Source organism: Poecilia formosa, unplaced genomic scaffold (genome assembly GCF_000485575.1).
Source record: "Poecilia formosa unplaced genomic scaffold, Poecilia_formosa-5.1.2 Scaffold211, whole genome shotgun sequence".
Classification (NCBI taxonomy): Eukaryota; Metazoa; Chordata; class Actinopteri; order Cyprinodontiformes; family Poeciliidae; genus Poecilia; species Poecilia formosa.
The window spans coordinates 878914-904275 of record NW_006800150.1 but is presented as its reverse complement, the minus strand read 5'-3'; the positions used below and the strand labels follow the sequence as shown (position 1 = coordinate 904275).

The following is a 25362-nucleotide window of genomic DNA, read 5'->3' as shown; positions in this document are numbered from 1 at the left end:
TATTTATTTTCCTCAAATGCTGGAATCTTAAGGTTGCGTTTTAGTATTTTTATATAGAATTTAATCTCGGTGCATGGAGTTTATTGAATCGTTACAAAGATAAGCTAAAGACAGAAGGATAAAAAATGCACGTTTAACAAGACATGTCAAACATATTCATGAATAAAAACATAAACAAAGGCATTGCAAATTTCCAATTGCAGCAAAGATTTGTAATAAAAACCAAACTGTGAATCTAATGTGGCTGAAAAGTAAAAGAGGAAACTTCACTGCAACTCACCCTCTGTTGTATGTCTCAGCAAAAATGTCATTTTTATGATTGTCTTTTTAAAAACTTTTATATTTTGTCTTTGCTTCCGTCCGACAACCAAACTATTCCATAGATCTGCCCCACAAACGGAAACTCACAAACTCCTTTTAGTTAAACAAACAAGCTTGAAAATTCTCTGAACATCTTTTAGATATTACCTGGAAGTAAATAGGTTCTTGCCTTAAACATATAGTCTTTATGAATTTGATCCAATTGACCAGTTTTCATGTTCACTGATGGATTGTTACTTTATGTGAAGGACCAACACAAAGCCCCACATGATGGTGAAGTTGAAAGGAAATGATAAATGGAGTTGAACTTTTTTTTTTTTTACTTCTTAAATGCTGGAAAGTGAACCACGCATTTCTATTCAGCCCCCTTTACTCTCATACCCTAATGAAATTTATCATAATCAATGTCAAAAACTCCCCTAAATTTCTCCACTGGTGTTAAATCTGAGTATTAATGGAGCTGCTCTGTCTTCAGATTTAATCCACTGTAGCCGTGGAGTAGCCGTTCCAGTTCGGTCCTGAAAATAGGGAGACTGGATTATTGGTGCAGGACAGTACGATCCGTCATCCCGGCCCAGAATCTGAGATCATTTCCTGCACTTTTACTGTTTGGAGGGGAACAGATGTGATTCTCTGAACAGGATCACATCTGTTCAGAGCTGAGCTGCTTTGTCAAGAAGGATGTTTGTATTTTGCTTTGATTAGTGAAGGAAAATGGGAAGAAATCCAGTATTTAGATGCAAAGAAGTGTGGCCTTAAAAAAACCAAAAATGAACTAAATGTCAAAAAATCCTACACATTGCTCCTTTAAAGTTTAGCTCCTACCTTATTCTTCTTATTCTTGTGAAATTCTGGCTCCTCTGTGTATTCAGAAAAGACAGACATAATAAACTATTATTATTATTATTATTATTATTATTATTATTATTATTATTAATTATGTTGTTTGAGCAACTGGACAAACAATATTAAATTGTTTCACAAGGCCTGTGAAGGCCTTATGGATGGTTATCACTAAATGTACCTCCTTTCTGCTAATGGATTTGGATTTTATTTATTTATTTATTCATTTATATTAATTAACATCGCATATTAGCAGCTACAGTAGATCTTTGGAAAACCAGTCAGCACATTTGTATGATGCCAACTCTTTGTAAATCTCACCAGATTTATTTTACTTCTGATGATATCTGATTTTATTTATCATTCCTCCTTCAATTAACAAAAATAAGGTTTCAGACAACATTCTGCATATCAGAATGTTGTCCTACCAAAGCATAAAAGTTGTTGAATTTGTAAATGTGATCTCCTCAGTTATCAGGATGATAAAATACAAGACAATTTGTAATTTAGCATTTGCAACACACATCAAAAAACAAAACTTTATCTCGGTTTTACTGTAGGATGTAGATCTGCTAGAAGCAGCTCGGTGGAGCAGCTCCAGCATTTTACAGCAGTTGTCTCTTTTTTATGTGCATTGCAGCCATATTGGATTTTGATGTTTGGTTTGGTGGGGGAAAATCGTAAGAGATTTAACTTGAGTGAGTCTGGTGAGACAAGCAAACAACATTAAATGTTGAACTCTTCACTGTTGAAAGAATTTTCTGAATTAATTTTTCCTGAACTGACATTTGTTGCTACTTTTCTAAATCATATAAAAGCAAATACCAAGAGACGCTTTATTAATGTGATGATGCAGGATAATTATTCTGTCATGTTCAAACAGGAACATCACAACTTTATAAATTTGTACTTTGAACAGGAAGAGATGAATGTGACGTTTGTTCCCTTCTACATTTAAACAAACCGTCGACTTAAACCCATAATAGTTATTGAATAAGTACATCTATAATAAAAATGGAGATATATTTTTCCTGAATTATGAATCCAGGATGTGAGTCTTAGTGGAATTATAAAACAGCATCTTTGTTTTGAATGAAGTAGCCCTGCTTTATTTGTGCTGTGGATCAATGAAGTGTTTATTTTTATTTTTATTTATTTATTAAAGACTGTGTCAGTTTGCAGAAATAGCCAAAATGTTATTTTCAAAAGAGTTTGAGTTTCCAGGTTAAATAAATTTTTTTTCCCACTGTCAGCTTTAGTGCCGTTAACATAAATCTTTCCCTAAATGTGTCCAGGTCTGCGTATTCTGTCTTGGTGACAGGGTGTGCAATATGAGGGTAATGCATGAGACTTTTTTTCAAATTAAAGTTCCATAATTTTAGAAACATAGAACTTTGTATTGTTTTTGTTGCATATATTTCCCAGGAATGGATTAGATGTTAAATGTAGCACAGATTTCTTAAAAATGTCAGCATTTTGTTCACTTTAAGTTAAAAACACAGGAATCAAATTTCTTGATTTAAAAAGGGGAGTAACATGCTCAGTCTTTCTCTGTGGAGATCTGATTTTAAACAATGTTACAGTTTACCAATTTATTATCAGATTTAGAATCGGTGAAGGCCTTCACAACGCTGAGCCTCATGCTTTGCAGGGCTGACCCAAACATGTGCAGGGCCCTGGGCATCGTTTGATCTACGGGCCCCTTCAGGCCTATTGGCTACAACTCACCACCACAGTGTCTTTGATTTGTTTGTTTTTGTTTTGTTTTTTGATCAGCTGTGACATTTGTGTTGCTATCGTTTTAAAATCAAATAGTGAGTCAACAAAAAAGAGGCACTACAAATATTTTAAAATCTGGTTCTACAAGGAGTTAATATGTTGTCTGCTGTACAAATAACATTTAAAAAATGTGCATTTTTTATTAGTAATGAAGAGTCTAAGTTTTCCAGGAGGCTAAAGTTAGTGTTGAATTTATATTCTACCATCTTAAACAAACTCAGTTTTATGAGCTTTTAATCTTTCATAACAAACATATTTTCAACCTCTCTTTTAAATTTTATGCCAAGTGGCAATAAATAAAGATTAGGGTGACGGTAAGGAGGCCTTTCTACCTCAACACCTACAGCTCGTCTCCAAACACAAATATCCAAAAATACCATCAGAAACGGGCAGAAAGATGGTCAGCAATTATAAAAAGAGGTTTGATTGTTGTGATGACTTTGTATCTTTTTTACATTTTATCTTTATTTCCTTCTCAATAGTTCACAAAAAAAAAACTTACAAACATTTTTTTCCCTTAAACTGACACTTTGTTTACATTTTTTTATCTATTGAAATATTTCATGAAAGCTGGTAACATGATTCATTTTGACTTTAACATCCTTCATCTGAAGTTTATTTATTGTTTGTGCTGAAGGTCTGAAATGCAGAAACTATCCGTAAACAAAGTGTCTGCAGGGTCTACGATATCTGCAATGAAATAAATTAAACATGATGATGTTACATTGGTATTTTCATTTTGTTTTTATGATCATCAACAGTTTCCATTTTTATCTAGAGTTGTGAAGAGGCGATGAAGTCTTCGGGGGGGGGGGGGTTATTCCATCAAACATTGATTGGTGCTTTGTTAAAGTCTTTTCTGCTGCAAATGTTGGACTTTTTGTTGCTTCCTGATCAGTGATTTCTTTTCCCTTTGTGTTTTTAAGGTAAAACTCAGTTACAACAACATCAGAAAACAAACCAATAAATGAAAAACTGTGTTGTAAGCCTTCAGAGTTATGCAACTCAATCCATAACCTGCTGTTTAACCTTTCATCCCTAAAATTTATCAAATTGATTTTAAATGTTGCACAAACTGTTTCAGGTAATTTTTTTTGCCACCTAAGTTCACTTATGGTGTATAAAAAATTAGAATCTAAAATCTGATGATTTAGCATTCATGTCTCATGTATCACGTAAATTATCTATATTTTACTTGTTACGAACTGAGGAAGTAAATAACAGGACCTTAGTTCACAAAATATACTGAAGTGAAGTCTTCAAACTGAAGATAGTGTGTAAACTTAATGAGTTAGATTTATGAATTATTTAAATGTATTCATCCATTTTTTCCCCCTTTTATCCTGAAGGCAAATTCATCAGGAGACGACGAGAACAAGTTGACGGTGAGTTTGTCTGAAGTGTTTTAAAGCAAATATTCATTTGTGCCAAAGTTACATATTGGTTATTGGTTTTCTGTTCTATAAATAATATAAAAGTATGCACCTTAGTGATGTCCTGCGTCTTGTGGTTTCATCTTGATCTCATAGGCCAAACCCCGGCTGCAGAGGGAAGGCAGCTGTGCATCTCTGCACAACTCTCTGATGAGGAACAGCATCTTCCAGCTCATGATACACACACTCGACCCCCTCAGTAACGAAGGTGCGACTCGGAGAGAAAACAGACATTTTGCCTAACTTGCTGCACCTGTCCTGTGTCCTAACGTTCACAGATCTGTGGTTTGTTGCAGGACAGTTTAGGGAGAAGGCTTCCATCCTCCACAAAATGGCCAAACAGAAGTGTAAAGACGAAGGTCCCACCGCCAACGGTGTAGGTGAGGAACGGCAACAAAATCATACACCAGCTAACTCATCGCTTTGTCCAGACTCACGTTGCTGGCGAAAAATGATTTAGGACGACGTAACGGTCTCTCTTTTCTCTGCATTTTCAACAAACTCTCATTATTTGTCATGTTTTGTTTTGCTTCTGCCCTGAAAGTCGATAAAAACCTCCCAAAAAGTTCAAAGGTCGCCGTTGAGGTCACGCCGCCCATGAACGGAGTTGCAGGGGGAGATCAGGTATGATTTTTTGTCCACAACCTTCAGTTCACGACATTCTTGATTAAAAAATAAGCAAAAGTCCTGCAAATAAAAAAATCAACATATTCCTGCTAATAAGCTACAACTTAAAATAGTTTGCAATTGCAGGTTCAACGGCACTGAAACGCTGCTGTTCAGCGATATTAAGTGTCACATATTTAACCTGTCTTCAGGAGGGTGAGGAAGAGGAGGATGAGGACCAGCCTCTGAGCCTGGCCTGGCCCGACACCCCGAGGAAACGGATCACCTACCTGCTCATCCTGCCCATCGTCTTCCCCCTGTGGCTCACGCTGCCTGACGTCAGGAGAGAGGTGAGGGAAACAAGGTTCTGCTTGAAATTATAACATACTGTACTGACATTATCCTCAATGCAAATTAAGCTTGCTGGCAAAATTCTTATTTGCTCAGGGGTTTGTGATAAATAAATTACAGAAGAACAATTAAAAAAAAGGTCAAATGTTATGTCCAGATTCCACATTTTGAAATCAGGTGTGGATTCAGTGGCTGCTGCTGCTGCTGGGTGTGAGATGGAGTATCGAATCTGCCTGGACCGAGTCAGGAGAAATGTCCAAAACCACCAGAGAAGAAGAGATTGTTGCACAAAACAAAGAAGAAAAAAAAACACAATAAAAACCAAAAAATCCTAAATGTATCTAAAGATACAGCTAGAAGCTATCGTAATCCATTTTTTTGTGCTTTTGGCTGTAAATGTTTTTTATTTACGTTTTATTTATTGTTTTTGGTCGTTGTGTTTTTTTGGGGGGGATATTTGAAATATCTTCCAGGTCAAGTGCTAAGTATTCCTTCCAAAACTAAAGTTTATTGGTCTGTGAGAAGGTAAACTCGTATTATTAAACTGTTATCGATATATTACTTGAAGATGGTCTCAAAACAACATCATTGTTTACCTCAACAATGATCGTTATGGTGACAGGCCTGGTGCTAGCTTGTGCTTGTGCAATAAATGACACAATTATCTTGAGGATTATTCAAGCATCTTGTCATTAAGACAATAAAAGTGGACTTTGTTGTAACCGGAAACACTTAACAGTGGAATATTTTAATTTTCATGTTCTAGTGTTGTATGACCAAGCTCTGATTTTGAACATGATGCTGCTCAGGTGGTTTGACCAAATGTTTACTGTTGTAGCGATTTAAATTAATCCATTCATCCATTCATAAAATAAGCACATGATGGTTATGGTACATATATGTCAACATTTGCATCATTTATATTCGGTTATTGGTTAAAAAAATGCTTTGTTTCAGCTTTTATTTTTCAAATATTCTACAGGTCTTAGTCACCATCAATCATTCAAAGTGTCTCAAATGAGGCCGTTACCGTGTCTGAAGCTTGAAAATTTGATGAAGATGTTTAGTTGACGTTTTGTTTTTTTCTCCAGACGTCTGAAAGGTTCTTTCCAGTCACGTTCATCGGCTCCATCTGTTGGATCGCGTTCTTCTCCTACCTGATGGTGTGGTGGGCTCACCAGGTACCTGACAAACATCAGGCTTTATTAATCTCACACATACGTCACATTAAGTTTCTACTCTGACTTCTTACAATCTGGATAAGTGCAATTGTCAGGACTGTGACAACTAATCCTAATCAATGACCCCTCTAGATCAGTTTGTGAAACTAAACTTTGATGCACAAATAGAAAGACAGGACTGAATATTGGGTCTTCTGAAAGTATTTACTGTTGAAAACATTGCAAAGGTTTTTCATTGATATTAGAAGTGCAGTACTTCTGTATTGTATTGGTTTGTTACACTTGCATGAAGCTGAGGAGTCTGAATGAAGCAAAACATTCTGCAAAAGCGTCTCAGTTATTGAGCGCATGCAGGTGGTTTATTGGTTTAAAATGTTAAAACAGCTTCTAAACCTGAAATAAAGCTGTTCATAAAATGAATTCTCTCTTTTCAGGAGCTGTCAGTCATCTGAGGAACTGTTTGTTGTTATTGAGAGTTTATTTAAATCACCTGGTGGGAGCCGAAAATATCAATATCGATACCAAGCCGGGGTATCAGTATCGGATCGATTCTACCATGTTGCGATACTTGATACTTAAGTTTCAGTTAACTCTTGAAATTGTATTTTATTTTAGTTTTATAGTTTCTCAACTTTCCCTCAAAAAGATTTTGTTTTGATTTGCTCTCAAGTTACTGTTTTTTGCCATTTGTTTTTGTTTTTCTCTTGTTTTGTTTGCCATATGAATATGATATTAAGGTATTTAGCAGACACGTACAAACTTTGTCCAAATTCTGTCCTTGGTTTTGAGCAAATAACTCAAAGGAAAAACAAACAAATTGAAGTTTGACAATATGTCAAACTTAAATAAAAAGTTTCGGTATTGATATTGGTGATCTGGACCCTGTATTTACTTGTTATCGGATCAATAACAAAATATGCCGTATCACACACATCTACTGGTTGAGTCCTCTAAAGTTTTTAAAATATCACCAGTACAAACTGTCTAAGACAGAAACCTTGAGGAATTAAACTGAAATTGTTGCTTCATTTAAGGTTGGAGAGACTTTCTGGATCACAGAGGAAATCATGGGTTTGACCATCCTAGCAGCAGGAACATCCATCCCCGACCTGATCACCAGTGTGATTGTGGCGCGAAAAGGCCTGGGCGACATGGCCGTGTCCAGCTCCGTGGGCTCCAACATCTTTGACATCACCGTCGGGTAACGTCCCCCCACGTTGACCGATAACGTCTCCATAAGACACCTGTGAAAACCTGACCACCTCTCTTCTTCCCTCCTCCGCCAGCCTGCCGTTCCCGTGGCTCTTCTACAACATCATCAACGACTTCAAGCCCGTGGAGGTGAGCAGCAACGGCCTGTTCTGTGCCATCGTCCTCCTCTTCCTCATGCTCCTCTTCGTCATCATTTCCATCGCGGCTTGTAAGTGGAAAATGAGCAAGTTTCTGGGCTTCCTCATGTTCCTGCTCTACTTTGTCTTCCTGATCGTCAGCGTCATGTTGGAGGACAAAGTCATCATGTGCCCAGTCACCGTCTAAAGAAATCATAATTGAAAAAAAAAGAACATAAAGTTGAAATTTGCTCTTTAACAGTGCAATAACAAACTGCCTGTTTTATGTCTCACACTGTACTGTACACACACACACACACACACACACACACACACACACTTACAAGCTGTTGGTGCGGATCAAGCAGGAGTTGAAGGCCCGTTGCTTAGGTCGCCCAATCAGGAGACTCTCTTTGCACCATGTGACTAGACGTCACAGCGAGAACTGTCTGAGAAACGCTGAAACAAAACAACTGGAGAGGAAACGGAAACTAGAAGACGGGAGGAACTTTTCTTGTTGAACAAAGGACAAAGACTGAACGTCTCAGTGGGGGGATTCAGAATCTAAACTTGACGTGGACACACAAAGAGACATGATGATGATGATGTTGTTGTTGTTGTTGAGGAGCTTTGGCTTCTAGATCAAGGGAGCCGTCGTGGAAAGAACGAAACAAAAGAGAAGCCAAGGTAAACTTTTAATTTTGATAGCAGCTTCGTAGGCTTCGAGATGTTAACGGTATGCAACACTACAGATTTTACTTTGCAATATGATAGAAAAAATAATATTGTCAATGACTTGACAGGATTTTCAGACAGCTCTTCATGTCCATCCCATTCATAAAATGTAAAAAGTTTAATCATAAGTGGGTTCTCATGTGTGCTAAAAAGTATGAATGTAATTTTCTGTTCTGGCTGCCTTTATGTGCACCGCTTTAAAAAGGGGAACATGTTAATATGCTGATTGTACTGTTTGGAAAGCACTTGGTGGCAACGATGTTTTGTTTTTTAATGTGCTGACTGCCCAGGGCGGCATTCTGTTAGGGGGCAGCTTGACCACAAAACTGATTGCACACTGCTGGAGGGTAAAGACGCTGAAGTTGGTATTGGAGTCATATTTTTATAATTTGAGCTAAATTAAAGGGAGCTTTCAGTCTTTTTTTTTTTTCTTAAGAAATTTGGACATCTCTTGTTCAACATATAAAACATTTATCAAACCTGAGCTATGAAACATGTCATCTATTTGTGAAGAAAAAAACAACAACAAAAAAACCCAACCAAAATGATGTTGTTTTTTTGTCATCAGACTGAAACAAGCTTGAAAACCTCGATACATCGACTGGCCAAACCTGGACTGAAAAGTTTTACTGTGGTCCCATTAAAATTCTTTAAATTAAAGTTTTAATCTATAAACAAATGGGCACTGGGTGCAGAATGGGGGCGAAAACTGTCGCCGAGTGACGGACAAAAAGATTAGCCCCCTCTGTTGTGTCGTTCTTGTTTAACTTTTTAATACCTTCCTTCAGATTAGGAATTTTAAAAAAAAAGAAAAAAAAAGAAATAAAACATTTCTTACCAGCAGGTAACGCTGATTTTCACCATGATTTTCTGATGTACAACAGATTGCACGTACTGTAATTTTACTCAAATGTTGTTGATTTTCTGTGAGACCGTGACTCTTACTGCCATCTAAAAGAGGAAGTAGTGTTCTCGTGTGCACTTTGAGTCGGGGAACGTTTCCACAGTCGGTCGGCTTAAAGCCTGGAATCTGGGTTCATGTGTACATGTAGAAAATCTCAGTCTTTTTCATCCTTTTTTCTTTTTTCAATGTATGCAGACGTTTAAAAGCTTTTAAAAAAATTATCAGCAACTACTGCAAATACGTTAGCCATGTAATGACGTTCTATAAATGGAAACGATGTTGATGTTCTACAATAAAATAATCCCTTTCTGTATTTGCATTACCTCTCGTTTATTGGGATTCGTGGATGTGTTTGGTGTCTTCATGAGGTTTTCTGAAGTGCCAACAAAAGCATGAGAAACTGAACATAACGACACAAAAACACTTGATTCAAAGGATGTTCAGCAGCGTTTCCACGTCAGGCAAGAGAAGTTGTTTTCTGCTGTTTCTGATAGAAATTATTGCCAAATCTCCAGTCTAGGCCTGTCACAATAACTAATGTTTCTGGACGATTAATCTTCCCATTATTTATTGCGATGAACGATAATATTGTTGTTTTGACACAATTTGCTTGTAATATAATGATAATAATGGCATAATAACACATTCTCAAAGAAATGTAAACTTTAAATTCCAATGAACATTTAACATTGGAACTCGAAGACATTTTAAATATCAGAAATAAATCAACAAAACAACAGAAACTAATAAAATTAGTTATGCAGTCTCAGGAAACAAAATTATCCTTTAAAAAAAAAGGTTTGGTTGAGACCAAAACTCCAGATTAAAGACTTTTATCACCCAGTTTTTGGTAGAAAAAGAAAAACGATGAATCGTGAAATTGGAAATTATTGAATTTGTTTTAACTTATCACGTGGTTAATTTATATATTGATTATTGTGACAGGCCTCCTCTCCACTAATTTTTTTTGGTAAGTAATAGGCCAAAAACAAACGAACAAAACAGGTAACCATGGCGATTTGAGTCTAGGAAATGCTAGTCAGTGACCGAATAATTGTATTTCTAAAAGGAGATATCTCCATTTTTTGTTTTGTTCATTTTTCTGCAGCATCTCAAACTGATTTATTTTACCCACGTTAAAATGTTCTCTATGTTTTCAAAGCTACACGGTGGAGACCGAGCTCAGAACCTTTTTCAGTAACGTACGTCTTGGGTTTTCATTTCTCTTTGCTGCATCAAGGGAAGGACTTTTGGTATGCGCTTGCATTTGTCTTGCTTTTTTCATTATTGAATATTTCACTATTAACACCAGAATTGTATTTTTCTTTTAAGGAATTAATAAAAAAAAATAGCACATTTTATATTTATATTTTACCCAAATAATTATTTATATTTTCACACACTTTGAAAAAAATGCATTTTTTTTATTTTAGGTCAATATTAATAAAGTTGTGTTTCATATGTAAACTGTGGTACATGAGCTTAATTTAATCAATGTAGTTGTACCCATGACATCCGGTTCTCATCTAGCTTGCATATGCAGTATAATTTGTGGTTTTTTTCCCATGTTTTTATTATATTTGGTTTAGATTTGGAAACTATTCACTGAACGAGTGCATTAAAAATATTCCCAAAATCTGCAGTTTTAATGGAATAAAACGGATCATCTGTTTGAAAATATGGGATCTTATTTATGTACTACTTGAATCCTGCTGTAAAAACATATTATTTATATCTGTAAAACATGTCATAAATAATAATTAAAAAAAACCTGAAACAACAATTGTTTATTTTTGTTTATTGTGTGAAATTGTCTAAAATTCACAGCTGGAACCTGTGAAACCATTAAGACTGTATTGGTAGCATAATTACTATGACAGATAATACACAGAGCACAAATTAAGCTTCCTTGTGTCTCCAGTCAGATCTGCAGTGTCATCTATCAGTTTTGTGCAGAGCTTTACTTTGACACAAGCTCCTTACAGAGTTATATGTGGCTTGCCGCCATAATCAGCGCGATGGGACAGAGATTAACTGGACGTCTGAGGACAGCCAGAGCACTCACCTGTGCGTCTTTTGTCCACATGCCTGTTCTGTGACATCTAAGGACATGTGCTGTGTCCTTGTCTTCCCATGGACACAGAGTCTGCGTTACTGTGCGAGTTATTTTTTCCATTTGACAAACATTGCTATTAGCTGTGGATGTCAGGCTTTATATTGGGCTTTTATGGAAAACTAGCAGTGAGATCAGGTCAGAAGAGGTCATAGGTTTGCCTTCCAAGAGGAAAATGACCCCTAAGAGCAACAACACAGTGGTTTCAGTCAAATCACATTAATGTGTTAGATCAGCCGAGTGAAAGTTTAGACCTAAATCCAAATGAGAAACAAGGCAAGACAATGATGTTCATAGAGACTTGTTGTGACTGAGACTCAGAGTTGGCAAACATTTTTGTTGTACATAGCCGGTAGAGATGTTCTCAATCCCAACATATTTTTACTAAAGTAAGAGTAAAACGTAACCGTCCAAGAAATTACTGAAGTATGAGAAAAAAAGCATTTCACATGAAGGCTACTCAACTACTGAGTGACAGATAAATCAATCAAGTTTTTCACATTTCAGCAACAAGGCACTTAAAATTGCCAAAAATGTTAGTTTAAAGATTAAAACTTTTATACAAATAACACAGCTACAATTACAAACAAACCCTGAACTCAAACTAATACAGTAGGTGATGCAAAATAGCTAAGCACATAGAAAACAGCGACAACAAACAAGAACAATCACTTTAATTTAAACTGTACCCATTTCTGTATCTCCTGCAATTTTTTTTTTGTTTGTTTTTGCAAAAATGGTTTTTCTTCATTCTGGAAAGTTACTCAGTGAGTAGAGTATCCAGAAATTTTACTCAAATAAGTGTAGCAAACACTTCATAAAAATATTACTCAAGTTCAGTATAACTACTCGTAAAAATATATTTTTTCCCCTAAAACAAAACTTGTAGCTGAGTAATTCCAGCTATTTACTTACATACTATGATTTATGCAAAGAGTAATGCCAATAAAAGAAATGTTCCGTTTTCTCTCCTTTTGGCTCTTCTCACTCCAATCCGACAGGTGGCAGCATTGCGCCAATTACTAAAACGACGAGGAAAAAACAACGGAAGCCCTCAGCTGTCAGTTTCATAACAAACAACAGTCCGATGCAGCGCTGAAACAAAGCCGAGTCCTCTTTATGAGAGTATTATGGACCGGTCCGAGTCAGAGGGAGCTGGTGCTGCCGCTCCCCCGCCAGACCAGAGCCCCAAACCGGAGCTTTCTGCCGCCATGCGGGCTAAGATAGAGAGAAACCGTCAGCGGGCGTTGATGCTCCGCCAAGCGCGGCTGGCGAGCCGCCCGCTGTCCGCCGTGGAGGGGGCAACCTCGGCCAAAGTTTCCAAGACGATCGACTCTGGTGCTGGTTTCTTTATCGAGGAGGAAGAGGGCGGCGAGGAAGAGCGGAAAACTAAGAAGGTGGTGCATCAGCCAGGTGTGTTTTAGTGGAGACTGTGACTATATAGTGCGTGTGTTGAAACGCGTTTCCCTGACATCTCGATCTCTTGTGGTTCTGTCCTCAGCTCCGGTGATTGAACCAGACTATCTGCTGTGTGATGACTGTCAGAAACCCTTCATGGACTCTTTCCTCAGCAACAGCTTCGACTTGTCTGTGTGCGACAAATGCAGGTCTGATCTCTGCAAGTCCTACAAAGTTACCATGAACCTCTGGGGTGCTTCTTTGATTAATGCTCAGTTCAGCTGAATGACTTTGTCTGTGTATGTTTTCAGTTGTGCCTTAGTCTACTGGACAGTAGTAAGCCTAGTTTGGGATATTATTTTGTAATCAGACTGCCTTTAAACTTCTCAACATCTTCCCGATGTGTTCCTAGATCTTCGCGATCTTTTCATCAATGTTCTCAAACATCTGGATTTATGATTAAATTAAAATTATATCTGATCTGTAAAGATTTGGGCGTGTCTGCGCATCCTCTAAAAATCTGTAATCTTGTCTAAAATGAAGGTCTTAAAATGTCTTAAATTTTCAAAAGTAAGTTAGCCTTCAATACATCATGGGTGTTATATTTTGTCTTGACAGGACTTCATCTTGTATATTATATGCATTATTTTTCTCAAGGGACTTTTCTGTAAGGCAAATGTTTGAGTCCCACTCATACATCGTCATTGCGTTATGACTCGAGTCTGTTTAGGCTACTGCTAACTCAGTGCTAATACCCCTGCTTGCTAGCTTTTTTGTTTTTTGCGTCTTCCTTTGGTAAATGCAATTTTATGGGCTTTTGGCAGGACAAAGTTGTGGAAATACAGGTCTTAAATTTAATTCATAATGGTTTTAAAAAGTCTTACATTTGGTGCTGGGCAAGTTTGCAGAAACCGCGTATTTAATCAATACCTACTTACTGAACTTGCATTACGCTAATAGCCAAGTGCCTCAAAATCTCTCCAACTGCTCTGAAGAGTTGATGGTTCAAAAATGACTGAAAGTCTTTGTTCTCTTCAGAGACAACGAGGAGAAGCACAAGCTGATCTCCAGAACTGAGGCCAAGCAGCGCTACTTGTTGAAGGACGTCGACCTCGACAAGAGAGAGCCCCCTCTTAGGTTCATACTGAAGAAAAACCCTCACAACCCACGCTGGGGAGACATGAAGCTCTACCTTCTGCTGCAGGTGAGATGCATGTATTGTCCCCATTTAAGTTACACTGTACTGCTCTTCTTGTCATTATACTTTCCCTACAAGCAACCAAACTTTCTTGAAATCTTCTGAGATGATTTTGATCAGCAATTCTAACTCTAGTCATCACACCAATATATTTAAGACTTGTTTAATTTAACGGCACTCCTATATATTTTGCAAATTTAAAACTTTTACTTTCATGCAAATTACAAACTCCAGTATGTCATTTTTATGAAAAAAAACTTAAAGCCAGACAGCTGTAAAAATGTCCTCCATAGATTCCATGTTTAGGAGCCAAAAACAGACAACTCTGGATGTTTTGACATGAAAGATGTGTTGGAATGTAGAGATAAATGTCTGAAATAATTGTGTACTTCAGGTAGAAAAAAGATGTATGGAGGTGTGGGGCTCGGAGGAGGCGCTGGAAGAGGCCAGAGAGACGAGGGAGGAGAACAAAGAGGTCCAAAAACAAAAGCGCTTTAACAAGAAAGTCAGAGGTTGTTTCCTGTTTGACGCACAAGTCCTTCGCCGGCAGAGTCGACTCGTGATGTTAAAATGTGTGTGTGTGTGTCAGAGCTGCGCAGGGCGGTGAGGAGCAGCACGTGGACCAAAAACACCAGCGCCCACCAGCACGAGTACGGACTAGAGGAGGTGGTGGACCCAGAGGAGGACCTCTACAAGAAAACCTGCACCACCTGTGGACATGAACTCACCTATGAGAAGATGTAAACACATCGACATTTGCACAGAAAATGTTAAACTCAAATGGACCAAGATAAGCGGGGCTTCTTCAGGGAACGGTGAAGCTTCTTTCAATGAGATCTTAAGCAGAAATATGACAAGTTTGTATAAACTGGATTATGTATACCAATTGGAAGAAATTTTTGAAACGAAGCTTGCAAAGGTGGGAAGATTACATGTGCATCAGAAAATTCAGTATTTTTAAGCCTCAAGATGTTTAGAAGCTGCCAGCATGGGTTTGCTGGTAGTTTTAGAAAATGTCACTGACCTCTGAAGTGCCTTGTAGATACAAGCCTAAAATTTTAACCAAACCGTCAGGCAGTAAATTGCTTTGGGTTGGGAATCAGACATCCTTTGAGGGCTGCAGCCTGCATTTGTTGTCCCTGCTCTACCGAGCCAAGTGGTGCTTCAGAAACTACATTAAATGTTAAACCATGCATCATTTTACAATAATACACTGTCAGATCAAATTTGTGAAAAATGTAGTTGTACATCTTAAATTCATTTGCGATTCTTTCCGACATCCACATTGGACAATGTTGGAAAAAAACCTTAATCATTTTTTGCAATAAAAGTTTATAAAAAAAAAAGGTACGTTTTAAATGTAAGGATTTTATTAAGTGATGGCATAAAATAAGGTTTGTTGCACAGATTCACTGACTTATTCCTGCAGTTTCTAAATTGGTGGCAGAATGAGGTGATTACAGTTGGAGTTTGAACATCCTCTGGTTGTGAAATTTACTGTCCTAGACTCAGGACAAACATCTGTATAAAGGTTAACCTTTTAAGTGCACTACTTGGACAACTGGGATTTTCCCCGGCTTGTGATCCAGTAGAACTTTTCCAGGTTCCTTCTGCCTGTATAACCTTTGGTTTGTAGTTTAGACTGTTTTTATTCTAAAACATTTGCAGCAAGCGGTGGGGAAAAATAAAATCCAATAAATCGGACTTCTTCTACCCTGCAGGGAAGTTGAATGTCCTCAATTGTAAAAATGTGCTTTTGAAATTAGGCGTTTTAGCCATTTTTCTTTTAAAATCCCAGTAAATTTTGCCACAAGCATCCAGTGACTACACAAAACTTGAGCACAGTCAATCTTCGCCAAATCAAGCAAGTTTTTGGAAATGGACTACAAATTTCTAGAACAAAATAGAAAAGTCAACACAAGTTATGAAACTCTACATTTCTCAAGGGAAACCTGCAAGTTTCAAGTCAATTTGAATGCACTGCTTCTCTCTGCCAATTAGCCTTCTGGAAATTTGCATTTAATTTTTAGCAGGTTTTGCACCTGGCCACAATAGCAGAAGTATGAAAGATTCAGTGACCATTCACATCATTATAGAAAATGGTCCAGACTAACAAAACCATGATCAGAAAACTTGTCATTTTAACAGTTTCTCTATTGAAATGCATTTCAGTTTTAAGCTGCAGCTGTACCCTGGTTTCCCTGAACCACTTTAGTTCACAGCACATTTACTGTAGCTTATACAATTCAGTGTTTAAGTCATCTAGTCATAGCAGGTCATGCTTATGGGCATTTACAGAATCAGAACCACCATCCATATTGTACACAAGTTTATTTATGATTAGCAAAATAGTTCTAATTTAAAATTCAAATTTTTTCTGGACATCAGGAGCCTTAAACTCAAATCCAGTCTGGGTTGAATCAACCTGGACTTCCTCAACGTCACCCTGAAACAAAAAAAAAAAAACATTTTAGTCATTAAAGACTAGCAGAATTTTTCAGTTCAATGTGTAGAGACTTACATCATTGAAGTACTTCTCAATGAGGTCATGTGCAGCTTGGTACACTATCCCATTTTCATGGTTCTGCAGCATCTCGATCTGTTCCAGTCCTCCCAGCTCTTCGATTAACAGACTAAGTTTTTCGGTTTCTCCGAGTTTCTCTGCAGCCTGAAGTTACAGTACAATTAGAAAGTGGATTATAAGATTTGTTTCCGGTGGAAGTTCTTAAGCCAGTTTAAAAATAAATAAAGTTACTTCTGTAATGTAGGTGTTCCTACTTACGATGAACATGTTGTTGATTGCTTCCAGTATAATCAGGATGACTTTGGCATCCTTGACCTGCAGCAGGTTGATTATCGCTTCCAGAGCTCCACTTTGCACCAAACTGACCACCTGCTCTACAGTGCCTCCACTGGTGAAGTTTGTCACTGCCCAAACTGCTTCCTTCTGAGTCTTGAAGTCTCCCTTCAGTTCAATTTTAGAGAAATTACAGAAGCAGTCATTCCCATTTGTAAGTTACTGTTTAGTAAAAGGGTTAGGATAAACAAAGTCTTTAAAAATTTCTTGTGTGGCACAAGAAAAGTTGCCAACTTAAACAATGGTTAATTTCTACACAGCTTTAATATGGAGTTCTGCTTAAATATGAGGTGCTGTTCACCAAGTATCAGTAATTTGCCAGCAGGGGTCAGCATTGGTACACAAAAGCAAAACGGATCTGGAGGTATAACAATTTTTTTCTTCCAGTTGCTATTTTAAGTGTAAAAAATCTGAAATTAATATTTATAACCATTACAGCAATAGTTGTGTAGACTTACATTTCTGAGCACTTCCACGAGAGGCGGAAGCAATCCGCAAGTGATGAGCTGCTGGATTTGCTTGCAAGGTCCTGCAGCGATGTTTGACAGAGCCCATGCTGCCTCTTTCTGCACTGTAGGTTTTGGATGCCTCAACAACTTTGGTAAAACATTGAGAACACCAGCATCAATTGTCATCTGGGTATGCAGGTCAGAGCCACTCACTATGTTCCCGATGGCACGCAGAGCTGGAGTCTACAAGTCAATTGAGTACCACAGATTGCAGTCAAGCACATTTCCAAAGTTAAGAGTCTGGGGTTAAAGCAGAATCATGTCTTGCAAGTACAGACATTTATATATATATAAAAAAAGTTTCAGTTTACCAAAATAAAGAGCTCCTTTCTGTTCATGAGCTCCACCAACCGTGGGACAATGCCAGTCTTCACAACTACATCAATGCGGTCATTACTGCCATCCGAGAGGTAAGAAATTGCCCAGCATGCATCAGACAAGATGTTCTTGTCACTGAGATGAAGCAACTGGATCAAAGAAGGAAGCATCTGCAGAAAATGCAGGTTGTTAATTTCCCCCCCACATTTAAAGAGACTCTACAATGGAAACCAATTCCAATCCAGACTGGTTCTTAAACACCTGCTGAACTGCAGACAAAGGGGGACATGGCATCTTGTTTCGGCACAAGTTGGACAAGGTCCAAGTTAGGTTCCGCAAGTAGCCAACCTGCGGATATGGACAGTTTAGACCTGTAGGGTTCTCTCACCAAGTATTACAAACCTATGTAATCAATTGTGATTCATACAAGTCCAAGTAGGTCAACAACAAAAAAAGTTCCTGTAATCATCCTGCTTAAGAATGGCTCACCGGTGTATCTGGGGAAATGCGAGCCAGCAAGGCAGGGATGACTTTGCACTCAATAAGGATGTCACGATAACCTGGACCATCACCTGTAAAGTGTCAAAGTAAAGATAGTTGGACATGTTTTCTGAATTCCTTCAGGAGTCAAAGTAAGGCAAAAGATTCTGACCTGCAATGTTTCCTAAAGCCCACACAGCCTGCTCACTGATATGCAACATCGGTGAGGCCAGCAAGTTGATGAGAGCTGGTACAGCACCATGTTGGACCACCTGTAGAAGAACATTTTTTGAAGCGGTTTCATAGGCCCATCATAACCAGCAGTTAGCATTTTATTAGTCTTGTGTTGCCTCATGTGCTGGCGTAGACACCTGGTGGGTATGCCAAGAATTTCCAGAGGCGATGTTAGTGAGAGCCCACGCTGCTTCGAATTGCAGAGTCGGCTCGTCATCCATAGACAAGAAGGACACAAACTGTGACAGCAGACCAGCGTCGACAATCTCCTTGAGCGGAGGATCATTGCCCTTCGAGAGCAGCTTCCTGAGGAAAGAGCAAACAAAGTTCCTGAAACTGCATCAAGTTTGACTCCTTAGTCCAACACAGCCCAGAGATTTTCAGATTGAAGCCAGGGGAAGTTTGGTGTACATGATCAATACTGCTCAAGCATGGGATACATGCAACAGTCACGTGGCTTTAAGACCCAAAGTTCACCAGCATCACATCGACTTCCCCAGAGTCCATCATGGATCCATGTGTTTAAGGAAAGTGACTCATGCATTATGTTAACCACATGTTGAAAATGTGAGTCAGCAGACCACGCCACTTTCCATTTCTTCATGGTCTAATAACCCCTGGCACCATCAATAGCACAGGCACTCTATGATCAGTAGCTATCCAATTCCAGACAAATTTAATGCCGTGTACTTCCAACACCTGCCAGAACCACAGTTATCTTTCAAAGCAAGCTGAAAGCTTTGGCTGCCTGTGTGATCTTTGGTTCACTATTGTTGAAGTGAACCAAAGAGCACTTCAACAATAGTGAAGTTCATTTCTTGCATGCCAAAGCTCTGGCATGCAAGAAACAAAGTAGAGTGGGGATCTCCAAATTCATGCCTCAAGGGTCAGTGTACTGCAACTTTTATATGGTCTATGCTTGAGCACACAAAATAATGCCAATAGGATTTTAGAGAACAAGACCTCATACTGAGGAGGCAGGTGCAATGATCATTCTTACCCGTCACCATGTTCATGTTTAATCGAGGAGTGGGAACACAATCCACCCACCTGGCTGCCTGACATCCTCTGGTCTGGGCCTCCCGATCGTTGCTGTTGACGTCTCTGATTATATCCTCGATTCTGAAGCTCAGCTACAGAAACAAAGCTGTTAGAAACCCTACTACTGGTTTAAGACGTAGTTTAAGACTCCGTGCAGCCAGCTGACCGTGTCATTTTGTTCAGGGGAGAAGGCCTCCTCGTCGGGGAGAGACGACAGTATAATGTTCCTCCTCTTGAGGAAACTCTCGTTCTTCTGAGCTTTGCGCAACTCCACGCACTCAGACACCCGTTTCTCCCGGAGTTTCTACAACAGGTTACGGTTTTATTTATTTAAGTTGCCCCAAAACTCACCAATTTGAGAAACCACTAATAACTTACTGCCAGGTCTTTCCCCTTGTTTTTAAACCTGGAGACACGCTTCTTCACGACGTCCTTGGTGGACATGTTGGCGGCTGCGTCAGCTGTGTTGGACCCCGGTCAGTCTACGAACTTCAGCATTTTTGAGGCAAGAGGTTATAGCTCGCAGCACCGCCGCAGGTGAGTCCAATTAACACTAGCTAATTGTCATTCATGCATATCTGTAGGATATGGTAACCCAAATGTACCACAATTCAGCGAATAGGTCATTAAAATCGAAGTATTAATATAAATAAAACTTACGTTATCTGCGCTAAATAAATACATAAATCTAAAGTAATTTAAAGTTTAAATGCATTATTTAACTTTTAATTATTAAATACAAATCACAAAAATTATATTTTTCAGTATAAGGAAAAAGTATATGTAGGCCTAAGTATTTAACTTCATAGTAGTGTGTGTTGAAAATCATCAAATTATTTTTATCTGCCAGTCATAGTCAGTGGGTGGCGCTAACGCTGCTCTAAAGAAGGTGATTGGTGTGTAGGTGATTTGATGTGCAGGTTAACCTAAACGTTTTCTTTTTGACAAACCATGCGATTTTTTTCATTATTTAAACTAATTTTAAAAAAATGAAATAGCTATGTGTACTTCAACAAACTTCGAATTTGGGTTGAGGACTCTAAATGTACTATTTACATAATGTATTTATTACAGTTGTAATATTATTACTACACGCAACAACATTTATCCAAATATCTATTCAAGCTAATCAATCTAAACATGATGTAATTATTTATTACATTCAGTTCACAATAAGTAAATTAGTGAAAAAATGCTTTAGATATTAAAACTACTCTACTATATATAAAAATGATTCCTTGATTCATTCCCCGCTTGTGTTATTTGTTGAATTGTAGCATTTTAATATTTTAATTTATATCAGTGGTTCAAACTGGTTCGTTCAATCAGACAAGATTCATGAAGTTGATTGGACAACCTCAGCCCGGAAATGCTTTGGTCCATCCTGACCAGCAGATGGCAGCAGAGCATCAGCTTGTGTCTGAAGTTGCGCCTTTCAGCAGATCCACATTTTTGATAATAGAGTAAAAGATTTAATTTGATCTTGTGAATAAAATTTATATTCTGTTCCACTTAAATCAATGGAAATGTGTTCAAATATAGAAGTGAGTTTAATTCATTCATGTCTCTTAAAGAAACGGGTAAGGAAAAAAAAAATTCACACTAAGGCAAGCAAAACAGCAAAAATGGTTAAATCAAAATTTGAAAACTATTTATGCTGTGTGAATTTTGTTGTTATTTTTGTTATGCTTCACCCACAGAAGTGTGTAAGATAACATTAATGAACAAATATCATCATGAAGATCATCATGAAGATCAACGACCATGAAAACTACAAAAGTACGCTCTGCAACTTGCCACAAGAGCGTCAAATCAAACATGTAAAGGAAAGACGGTGCAAAATAATGTTACCCGAGTTAGAATACTGACACTGCACATGATCCTGAAAACACTGTCCGGTCCTCACATGATGGTGGCAGCATCATGCTGTGGGGATGCTGTTCTCCAGCAGGGAAACAGGAAAAAGACTGGAATGTCCAACAGGATAGCTAGCCTAAACCAGCTGCAAGAACTTCTGTTTAATAGTTTAGATTCGAGCATGACTATGCATTAAAGTGGCCCAGTCAAAGCCCAGATCTAAATCTAACTGAGAATGTGTGGCAAGACCTGAAAATTGATGTTCAGGTGGCCTCTGTCAAATCTGACTGACTTTCAGCTATGTTGGAAAAAGCCCTGGATAAAAAAAAAAAGTAAATAATCAGTCTCAAGATCATTTGGTTCCTTCAAGAGATATAAAACCATAACAAATAATTTGATCAAAATGACTGAATCAAAGTCCAGATTTAATGTAAATATGCAAGTTTTTACTACATTTCTTGTGACTTGCTGTGAGGAGACTTTTGTCATGTCAGTGGTAATTATTATTATTTTTTTATTGCCAAAATGTGTGAATTTTATGAGATGGAAATGAGCCACTTAAGGCTGCAGGTTGATCGCATGTTCAGACTCATTTTCCTGCTCTGTGGGTTTGCTGTGTGCTGACTCTCTAAGCAGACAGAAAGAAAGCGCTCATGGTTCCTCTGGGACACACTGAAGGGTGTGAACGGATTCTCCCGATTGGCTAAAGTGAACGATGTGAATCGGACGGAGGAAATTCCACTGTGTAGATTAAAAGTTCCCCACCTACTTGCAAAACCAACATGCAGGGGTTAAAAAGTCATATGAGATCAGGGTTTCCCCCAGAAAACTTGCTAAGCACGATGGACAGCGCCGAGGCCGTCCATCGTGTTTTTGTATTAAAAGATGCTAAGCAGACAGGAAATGTAAAAGTATTACTGGGTAATTACATGTTATGGGAAAATATCGCCAGTGAAACGCTATTTAAATTGATCCAAAATTCCAGTTGTGCTTTCGTAATTTAAAGTTCCCACACTTTCTGATTTATTTAAAAAACAAAACTAACATTAAATATGGACCAGCTGCAGAATTCCTTTAGTACTTGAAACAAATATTGATTAAAAAAAACAACAACACAATAATCCCATAATATGAAATTGTTTTTTTTCCCTAAGTTTGGATCTTTTCAAAATACGTACCTTTGCACTGAGTTACATTTATGTTTTGGATCTAGAGTCTCTACTATTGATTCACTTGAACATTGATTTTTTTTTTTACCCTGATTTCCAACTGATCACTAAGTTATTAATAAGTGATTTATAGACAATAAATTATGCACGTCTCTCTCTCTTTGATCTTTTCCCTCACCACCACTTCGTCCCCCTCTGTGGTTTTCAGACCAACTTGAGGTGTCCATTGGAAATCATTAGTATAGATTATCCTGCAGCACTGCGTCAATACACACACATGCACACGCACACATACCCACAAACACGCACACGCGCACGCACACACACGCACACCCACATGCGCGCGCGCACACACACACACACACACACAGTGATTCCTTGCCAAGAATTTGTCCTCAGTAATGCACTTTAAACAGATGGGATATTTGAAACATCCCTCTGCTTAGATTAGATGCTGAGAAGTACTCTGTGTGTGTGTGTGTGTGTGTGTGTGTGTGTGTGCGTGCGTGCGTGCGTGCGTGTGTCGAACACGGACAGACAAACTCGCTCTGATTTTACAAGAAAAAGAGAAGGACGATCCAGTGTGTGGCAAAGACAAAGGTGGGCCTTGTCTGTCTGCAGGAGTCAGAAGCTCTCAGGTATCAAAGGAGAGAAGCAGAACCACAACAGGATGTGGGCCGGAGTGACAAAAGGAGAACGAGTGAGAGATTTTAATTTCTGCGTCGTTTGACTTTTTGCGTATCAAAGATGGTGGGAATTTCCACTTGGAACAATAAGTTTTTTGGGAAAAAAAAATGACATTGATATGAGACAATTTGGGGATTCTGAGACAGACCGTGATTCTTCTCATCCTGACCTCGTACATTTCAAACATCTCTCTCTCTCTCTCTGACCTTCTCGCTACTTGTTACAGCACCATTTAGCTCCAGCTGGTTAATATTTCATGATGCCGCTCCAATACCTGCCCATCGATGAGCGGGATGAGACTCACCACGGGTCCAATCCATCATGCTCAGCGCCGACGAGGCTTCACAGTTGGGTTACGTCTGATTGTGCTGATAGGTCATTTGTTTGTGCTGACAAAGCCACAGTGGCTGTAGACAAATGGTTTCAACAGCTGTGAGGTCGAAACGAGCCATTCATCATCCGCTTGCACAGTCGGATGGTCAAGAGCAGAAAATGCACAAAAAGTAATTTACAGTTATGTGGGAAAGTAGAAAAAAATGTTCAGCTCCTCCATGAGGAGAGATGTTCACTTGCTTCTTTTAAAAAACCTTTAAAATACACGATTCCGTGGAAATTTTGGTCACTGAACCAAAATCTTAACATGCTAAATGTTAGGAGAGCGCATTAGCAGAAAGGAAATATATCTGTAAAAAAAAATCAGACGTGTCAGGATAAAACTGTGGGCCAAGAGCGAAACAAAATCTATTAAATACGTTTTACAGACTGATAACTCCTGACACCGATGTGTGACCTGGAGCCAAACTGCAGCTGTAAAAGAGAATGGGACGTTTTCCGTGCGTTGTCCTTGAGCTTGTCCGTTCAGACAGCATGCAAACGCGAAGCCTCTTTTAATCCACCTGTGTCCCTGCAGAGCAGCGGTGCTACTTCAGCACGTTGGTGACGCGCAGTAAAAAGTGAGAGCAATTTAAAGACAAACCATGGCTCCAGAGCCAGCAAACTCAATTTATTTTACTCTCACGTGTCTGGCTTTGAACTTTTTTCACATTTTGTCAAATATCAGAGTTTTCGGGGTTTTTACGTGAGAGACTGTTGACCGTACTTTATTCTAAACAAGGGGTGTGTGAAATGCAGCTTGGGAGTAATTCTGAATTGTGGTTTTCACAAAAATATTCTTAAAATACATTTTTTTAAGAAGTCCATAAAGTATTTCCCTTTTATTAATCATGTTTTTTGCTTTAATTTATGTAGTAAGTAAGCCCCAAATTCCATATTTTTGTTCAAAAGCTTCTTTTTTTTTAGCCCAGAAATGAAATTAATCAACATTATTATGTTTTGAGTCAACAGTGATTTACAGATTGCTCTACCCAGAATGCATTGCAGCATATGGGTGTGTGATAATATCTTATTTCCTTTTATGAAAACTAGAAAAGCTTACAGTATTTTTACTTGTTTTTACAACAGAAATAAATCTTTTTAACCAACCTCTGAGGACTTCAGGTCAGCTCTATTCACACTGACGTTATATTACACACAGATCAACTCTATTGAAATAATTAGGAGACTTTTGAATCAAGAAGTCACCTGTGGGTTGCTACATGACAGAATATTAGAAGGTCTAAAGGTTATGAATACTTTTGCAAGACATCAGAATGCAAAGAATTCAACTTTAAAAAGCCTAAATAAATTCCTGCTCTGCTGGGTTGACATCTGTACCTTCAGCAACATTTAGGCCTCGAAGCGGCTGAGTGTCATTATCTGACTGTGAATCAACCAGATCCAGGGAATCGAAGTGGTGGGAGAGCTGGGTGAGGGGGAGAGGGGCTGCAGAGATGCAGGGCTGGGAGTTTCAAAGGTGTTCAGACAAATCTGAAGCTAAGACAACAGCCAAGAGCCCACATGGACTCTACAAAAGAGACGGAGAGAGGGCAGAGTGGAGGACACGGTCCACAAAAACATCCTTCATTCTAGACGGTGCGCAAAAAAAAAAAAAAAAAAAACGCGCCAGCTGGCAGGCAGACAA

General features: G+C 38.4%; 3 protein-coding genes across 3 annotated transcripts in view; 2 read left to right on the top strand and 1 right to left on the bottom strand.

The window, feature by feature from the left end:
- Nucleotides 1-9798, top strand: part of LOC103148740 (solute carrier family 24 member 2) — a 24584-nt gene extending 14786 nt beyond the window's left edge. The window contains exons 3-10 of the mRNA XM_007567657.2: nucleotides 4293-4328; nucleotides 4473-4584; nucleotides 4673-4756; nucleotides 4921-5000; nucleotides 5195-5332; nucleotides 6425-6514; nucleotides 7549-7715; nucleotides 7801-9798. Of these exons, the coding sequence (XP_007567719.1) occupies nucleotides 4293-4328; nucleotides 4473-4584; nucleotides 4673-4756; nucleotides 4921-5000; nucleotides 5195-5332; nucleotides 6425-6514; nucleotides 7549-7715; nucleotides 7801-8050 (957 nt within the window). The 3' untranslated portion in view covers nucleotides 8051-9798. The remainder of the gene's footprint in view (nucleotides 1-4292; nucleotides 4329-4472; nucleotides 4585-4672; nucleotides 4757-4920; nucleotides 5001-5194; nucleotides 5333-6424; nucleotides 6515-7548; nucleotides 7716-7800) is intronic.
- Nucleotides 9799-12613: 2815 nt separating this feature from the next.
- Nucleotides 12614-15669, top strand: xpa (xeroderma pigmentosum, complementation group A). The gene is made up of 5 exons (XM_007567656.2): nucleotides 12614-13007; nucleotides 13096-13201; nucleotides 14031-14196; nucleotides 14585-14702; nucleotides 14780-15669. The coding sequence occupies exons 1-5, from the start codon at nucleotides 12725-12727 to the stop codon at nucleotides 14932-14934; spliced, it is 828 nt and encodes a 275-aa protein (XP_007567718.1). The 5' UTR covers nucleotides 12614-12724; the 3' UTR covers nucleotides 14935-15669.
- Nucleotides 15670-16504: 835 nt separating this feature from the next.
- kpna7 (karyopherin alpha 7 (importin alpha 8)) lies at nucleotides 16505-20148 on the bottom strand. Its single transcript, XM_007567655.2, has 12 exons — nucleotides 20008-20148; nucleotides 19796-19933; nucleotides 19639-19721; nucleotides 18726-18894; nucleotides 18527-18626; nucleotides 18364-18446; nucleotides 18136-18222; nucleotides 17868-18044; nucleotides 17506-17739; nucleotides 16973-17155; nucleotides 16712-16858; nucleotides 16505-16636 (listed from the first exon to the last, which is right to left on the bottom strand). The coding sequence occupies exons 1-12, from the start codon at nucleotides 20071-20073 to the stop codon at nucleotides 16550-16552; spliced, it is 1554 nt and encodes a 517-aa protein (XP_007567717.1). The 5' UTR covers nucleotides 20074-20148; the 3' UTR covers nucleotides 16505-16549.
- Between the last annotated feature and the right edge of the window lie 5214 nt (nucleotides 20149-25362).